The sequence below is a fragment of the Ipomoea nil genome, unplaced genomic scaffold (assembly GCF_001879475.1).
Source record: "Ipomoea nil cultivar Tokyo-kokei standard unplaced genomic scaffold, Asagao_1.1 scaffold0755, whole genome shotgun sequence".
Classification (NCBI taxonomy): Eukaryota; Viridiplantae; Streptophyta; class Magnoliopsida; order Solanales; family Convolvulaceae; genus Ipomoea; species Ipomoea nil.
In genome coordinates this window covers 1,561,325-1,567,324 of record NW_017617183.1, presented here as the reverse complement: position 1 = coordinate 1,567,324, position 6,000 = coordinate 1,561,325, and the positions used below count along the sequence as shown (strand labels likewise).

Here is a 6,000-nt window from a genome sequence, read left to right as displayed (position 1 = left end):
TAATGAACGATCAGAAGGAGTAGATTGTAGTAATAAATACTTCACATTCAATTCAATAGATTTTTTTCAGTGAAACGGTAGTTATACAATCAATAATTACAAACGTACTCTTAATTTTAATTATTATAACAATTTCAGAGTTGAACATTACCGTCAAGTCAAGTACAAAACGCCAACCAAACATATCTATATTTAAGATTTGTTGAAAGTGTTGACCAGTACACATATTTCGATACAATTTAAATAAAAAACTCCGTATATAATTGTACCTAATACAAAGAGACAATAGTATAATGTCCAAAGACATTTAAACACAAACCATCAACTAAAACAAAGAACTTTGTGTCATCCTATCTTGTAGACATTGGTAGGCAACCACGGTCGTTTGATGGGTCTTTAGCGCCTAGGGAACCTAAGCGCCCAACTTAAGCAACCACAACGCTTTGATTTTATTATTATTATTATTATTTTTTCAAATTTTGAGATGCTATGTAGGAGAAAAGTCGAGGGGAAAAAGGAAAAAAAAAAGAGATGCAAAAAATAAAAAATTCAAAAAAAAAAAGTTTCTTAGGCATTTTATGCGCCCAATGCACACCGACAACGTCAATTTTATTTTATTTTTTTTCTAGATTTTCTTTTTTCTCCTCTTATATTTTATTTTTTTCCTAGATTTTCTTTTTTCTCCTCTTACCTCTGTCTTCCACATAAGCTAAAAACTTATTAATGCTTTATTTTTCATAAAGCTTAATTGCTATCTTTAATTTAAGAGAACACAGAGGTGAGTCTTGGGTGAGAACCTAGAGCCACTTAGCACCTAGGCGATTTTTACAACAATGGTGTCATCTTGACTAGGCAAATATAAGAATTTAATTAAATAGATATTAAAAACTTATTAATTGATCAACTGCTACTATTTGACAACTCATGCGAGCTGAACAACATACAATAAGTGGAGTTTGTCACAATTAGCAAGTGGGGTATAATGGGTAGGGTTTAACTTATATTTCTTTAAAAAAATTAAAAAAAAAAAAATAAATCTTGAGCTTGAATTCTAGTCTTATCTTATATATGTAATCAATCCCAGAGCTGTAGTTAAACAGTACAGAACATGGGATACAGTTTTGAGGGCAGTTTGTGATTCAGCTTCTCCACTTAGCTACTCCAAAAGCAACTCAGCTTTATACATTGCCACAAAATTTTAGAGCCTGTCTTTATGGTGCCAGTTTCACTTAGGCATTAAAAATGCTAAATCAGCAACAAGATAAAGAAGGGACTGTATATTTCAACTTTAAGTAGCTTCACTTTTGAGGCTGAAACATTAACAGAAAAAGGAAAGGAAATGTGCAACATGGCTGTGGGCTGCTATATAGCTTTTATGATCTCTTTGACTAGCAGTGCTTACTTTCACTTTGTGAAAAAGGATTTTCTTTTGCTCATCATTACTTAAAAGTAAGCAGTGGGGTTAGGCATTATTGGGGTCAACTCTCTAAGATCCCAAAACATCATCAATGTAGAAACACAAGTTTGGGGTTAACGTTCCTCAGCTTCATCAGTTGCTTGGGCCGGAAACTTCATGAAAAGCATCATCATCCAAGACAAGTTTAACTCCGTTGTTCTTAAGGCCATTTACTATAGCCCACACCTTTGTTCGGTTCTTGAAACCCTTCTTCTCAACCTCCTTGTTTACGTTGACATGGATCCCGTTTCCCCCTCCTTGATCAAGGCCATCCACTTTAAGGCGCATCGCCAATACTTCTCCCACAACTGCTGCAGCCTTGGCATTGCAGGTCCGCCCACATTCAAATGAGTTCTTCAGTGATTGTTCAACACTAGATGATGTTGCAACTATCCGACCATTATTCCTATCTACTACATTTGCAGTTATGTACTTCAAAGATATGAACAATCGCAACACATACCTCTTCAGCACCACCATACTCTGAGAATTCAAACACTTTCACTAATTATTTAGAAAAAATAACCCAGAGAAAGCACTGCACAAAGAATCAAGTATCAGAGATCCTTATGTCCTATGGTACACTTAAGTGTTTCATGCTCTTATGTCCACAGTAGTTTAGTAATTTTCCACAATTATAAAATTGCAGCCTAATGGCATCAATCCCATTCATCATTGTTTTCTTCCAAAAGAAAAAGGGGAAGCCACTGCACATAATTCCTTATTCCTTATATTCAGCTCGTTTGGTTCGCGGAAAATATTTGAGGAATGGAATTGAAATTCCATGGAAAAGAATTTATTATATTAATTACATTGTTTGGTTGGTAGAAAAGAAATTACTTGAAATATTGATTCCATTGTTTGGTTGGGTTCGGAATTGTAAGGAATAATGAGTATAAAGACCAATATACCCCTACATAATAATAATAATAATAATAAGGGTAATTAAGAAAGTTCTAGAGGGCAAAATTGTCCTATTAATTTTCCATGGAAAACAAAATACCAAGGGGGAGGAGTGGAAAAAGTTTTCCATGAACCAAACGGAGAAAAATCTAATTTTCCTCAAATTTAAGGAAAACTTTTTCCAGTGGTTCCTTGGGTGCAGTTTTAAAGGTTTTTGGGCTAAGGAGCAATCTTTCAGTAACTTTGGATTCATCATCAACAATAGGTTAAATAAAAGTAACCTTTCTTAGACTATAAATAGAATTATGTGTTGGAGACTATTAGAGTATTATGTGTTGGAGACTTAGAGTATTAGAATACGAATATTTTTCCTACTGTGTTTAACAATCATCTGATTTCTGAGTTTTTACCAAGAGCCAGAACCGCAACTTCTGTCTTCCTAGCATAGAAATAATCAAGCACTCAAGCAGCATGAATATTTTTATAATTTTGCTTCCAAATATTGGAATAAGAGTATCCCACATAAATAATCCCTTCTATATGTAGTTAATCTGAGAGTTAATTCCTTTTTTAGTCCTAGTATTATTGAGGGTTGTCCACCATAAAAACATTTTGCCACACTTTGACTACTTTTATTCTGACAATTCAACATTTAGTCCTCCGTCCATTAACACCGTCAATTTGGTGGGCATTTTTGTCATTCCATTTTGTCTTATTCTCCGGCCTTTATCTTCTAGGACTAGGAAGAAGAAGAAGAAAAAAAAAAAAGAATTTACCTAATAGCAATTACCAACAGTCATTGAAGTTGAGCAAATCCTACCAAATTCGAATAAATTGGAAAAAGCAATTGAAACTCAATCACTGATTGTAGAATGCAATTACGAAGGGAGGAAGCACGATGGTAATGCCTATATGCATCTTCAGCAAAGAATGGTAATGCCTATGCATCTTCAGCAAAGAATGGTAATTCATATAACAACTGTCTTTTATCTGTGGGTGAGTAGCACATTTAAGTTGTATTACATACAGATGCACAAAATCAGTTACTAGGAAACTCACTTCAAGTTCAAACAAATACAATATGCATGCCAAAGGAATAGCTAGATGGAAATAAGAATAAAATCTTCTATATATTGCACTTGGGACACAAAATTTTAATTCGTCAACACTCAAACAGATATCTTCAATATATAGCATTTCCACCAGAAATATGGCATTTTTACTGAGAAAAACTTTGAGAATACAAATACTTTTGAGTTCAAAACTGCACCACGGAAAGTTTGAAAAAATAATTGCATTTCGAACTATATGAAAGCATAGCTTTTTAGAATTCTCTACTCCTTAAACGGAAATGGAAAACAAGCAAAAAAAAAAAAACAGAGAGAGATAGACTGACCTTCACAGCTGAGGGCAGATAGCTAGGCAGCCAGCGAAAATGGTACCAGAAGGAATTGCCACCACAGATACGTAAGAAATTGATCGGAGATTCTGGCTTCACTAGGGTTGATAATTGCTATTAGGTTAATTCTTTTTTTTTTTTTCTTGGAAGGTGAAGAAGCCAAAATGGAATGACAATAATGCCCTCCAAATTGAGGGTCCACAGACGTGTAAATGAACGAAGGACTAAAAGTGGAACAGTCAGAATAAAAGTGGTCAAAATGTAGCAAAATTTTGTATGTTAAACGAAAAGTGAACAACTTCTAATAATACTAGGACTAAAACAGGAATACGAAAAGTGAACAATCTCTAATAATACTAGGACCAAAACAGGAATTAAATCACCAAGAACCTTGTGGTCCAATGATACAAAGTTAAACTCTGACATGAGAGGTTATGGGTTTGAGGAGGCGCTATTGACTCTCCCGTAGGTGAGATCGAGATGATTAATCAGAGAATTCTCAAGAGAGCAAAGGCCAGTCCTTAATTTCATAATGGCAACTATCTGGAATTTAAAATCCTTCATATGATTTAAAAAAAAAAAAACTGATATTGGAGATAAATTAAAACTAAAATTTTAAGAAAATTAGCCGCACTTACATGATTTCCCACAAATCCAGAATTGATAAATTCAATCAGAAAATTACCCTATTTGTGATGTAAAATCACTGGGCAGAAATTCAATTCACTAAGATCTATGCAGTGAGAATTGAGATTGGGGGTAAATCTGAATCTGAAGCAGTGAGAGCGCAATAAGCTTATTAAGAAAAGTTGGCACATATTCCTCACAAAACCTTCATCCCACGGCGATGTTTTAACTCCGAGCAGTGAAAACGGTCAAACAGCATGTGACGATGAAGAGAATAGGTTACAGGCTAATAACAGGGCTGGGTTTGAGGGGATTTTACTTTCATAAATGCTTCTTACCCCTCCTAAAGTTTTTCCTGCTAATGTGACTTATAATTATTGAGTGCCTAACTTAGCTTGTAATTAAAAGTTAAAGTATCCAATCAAATAGTGTCATGTTAAGAAGGAAAATTATTAAAAGTTAAAGTATCCAATCAAATAGTGTCATGTTAAGAAGGAAAATTACAAGGGTGATAGCATTATTTTTTACTTTTGAGTATAACTGTGTATGGGTGAATTATGCTTGTATCCTAATAATTGTAACGTGTATTTCATTTGAGCTTGGGTTTAAATATTTGTTCAGTTTTCCAGTTGGTTCAGTATATTTTTCAAAACAATCAAATAACGAAAAATAAAAAAAAAAATATATATATATATATTATAAAACTGATAACCAACCGATAGCCAAAATTTTTAAGCAATACGATTATCAAATGTCGGTTTTTTTTATTGATATGATATTTTTGCTGACCCCTAACTAATCAGCATGGAACTATGGAGCCAAATTGCATGGTTGTGTCTAAGGGCCAACATGCAAAAAATAAGTAAACTTCTCAGGACTCAGGCAAACTGTATTAAAAAGTCAAATTTGAAGTTTTGTTTCTGAGCCTAAAAGGTAATAACTCTGTTGAACTCACAAGCAGGTCATAATCCATATCTTGACATCTTGTAGAATTTGAAACTAGTGCAAAGCATGACTTAGTTGTCATGGTAAGTACACTGTGAGAGCCACATGGCAAACTCTTGAAACCTTTTGTTAGAACCCAAATTCCTATATAATCACGCAATTTGTAGTTGTGCAATACAAGGAAGACTAGCAGTTTGGAAAGGTAACTGTAATACTCCATGAAATTAGACGAGTTATATACAATATGAACTTAGTAATAATGAGGTGTTGAATTACATGATATTGGCATTGATATACAGCAATTAGGACTAGAAGACTGGTAGGGCAATCATAATCATAATACTCCATGAAATATGAAGAACTAAATGCAATATAAACTCGGTGTTAAGTTAATTAAGGTACTGAATTAATTCATTCACCATATTAATAAGCTCATCACCTTCTGGAATTTAATTCACCATATATACATCTATTTTCTTTTCCAAACATATGTTGCTATGTAAAGAAGACTTGGCCCACGAGTTATTTAGAATACTTGCGTATGTTTACCTTGATTTGATTTGTTTGAAGGGAGATCATCCGGTATGACCTCACTTCGAGAGCGTTTTGACCGCGTTGTGGAGCGTGGCCCGGCATCCAAGAGACAAAGAGTTGCTGGGCGGAGCCGAGC

General features: G+C 34.1%; 1 protein-coding gene across 2 annotated transcripts; it reads right to left on the bottom strand.

The window, feature by feature from the left end:
* Positions 1 to 1,262: 1,262 nt before the first annotated feature.
* Positions 1,263 to 3,855, bottom strand: LOC109176783. 2 transcript variants are annotated; one of them, XM_019326177.1, is made up of 2 exons: positions 3,756 to 3,855; positions 1,263 to 1,939 (listed from the first exon to the last, which is right to left on the bottom strand). In XM_019326177.1, exon 2 carries the CDS (start codon positions 1,934 to 1,936, stop codon positions 1,550 to 1,552), a length of 387 nt encoding a protein of 128 aa, XP_019181722.1. In that variant the 5' UTR covers positions 1,937 to 1,939; positions 3,756 to 3,855; the 3' UTR covers positions 1,263 to 1,549. The 2 variants fall into 2 exon arrangements, with proteins under 2 accessions (XP_019181722.1, XP_019181723.1); XM_019326178.1 differs by having other exon boundaries at positions 1,263 to 1,994; positions 3,756 to 3,841.
* Positions 3,856 to 6,000: the final 2,145 nt, after the last annotated feature.

Bases quoted from the DNA above. Each gene is read 5' to 3' on its own strand.
- LOC109176783 (XM_019326177.1), bottom strand. From the start codon at position 1,936: ATGGTGGTGCTGAAGAGGTATGTGTTGCGATTGTTCATATCTTTGAAG.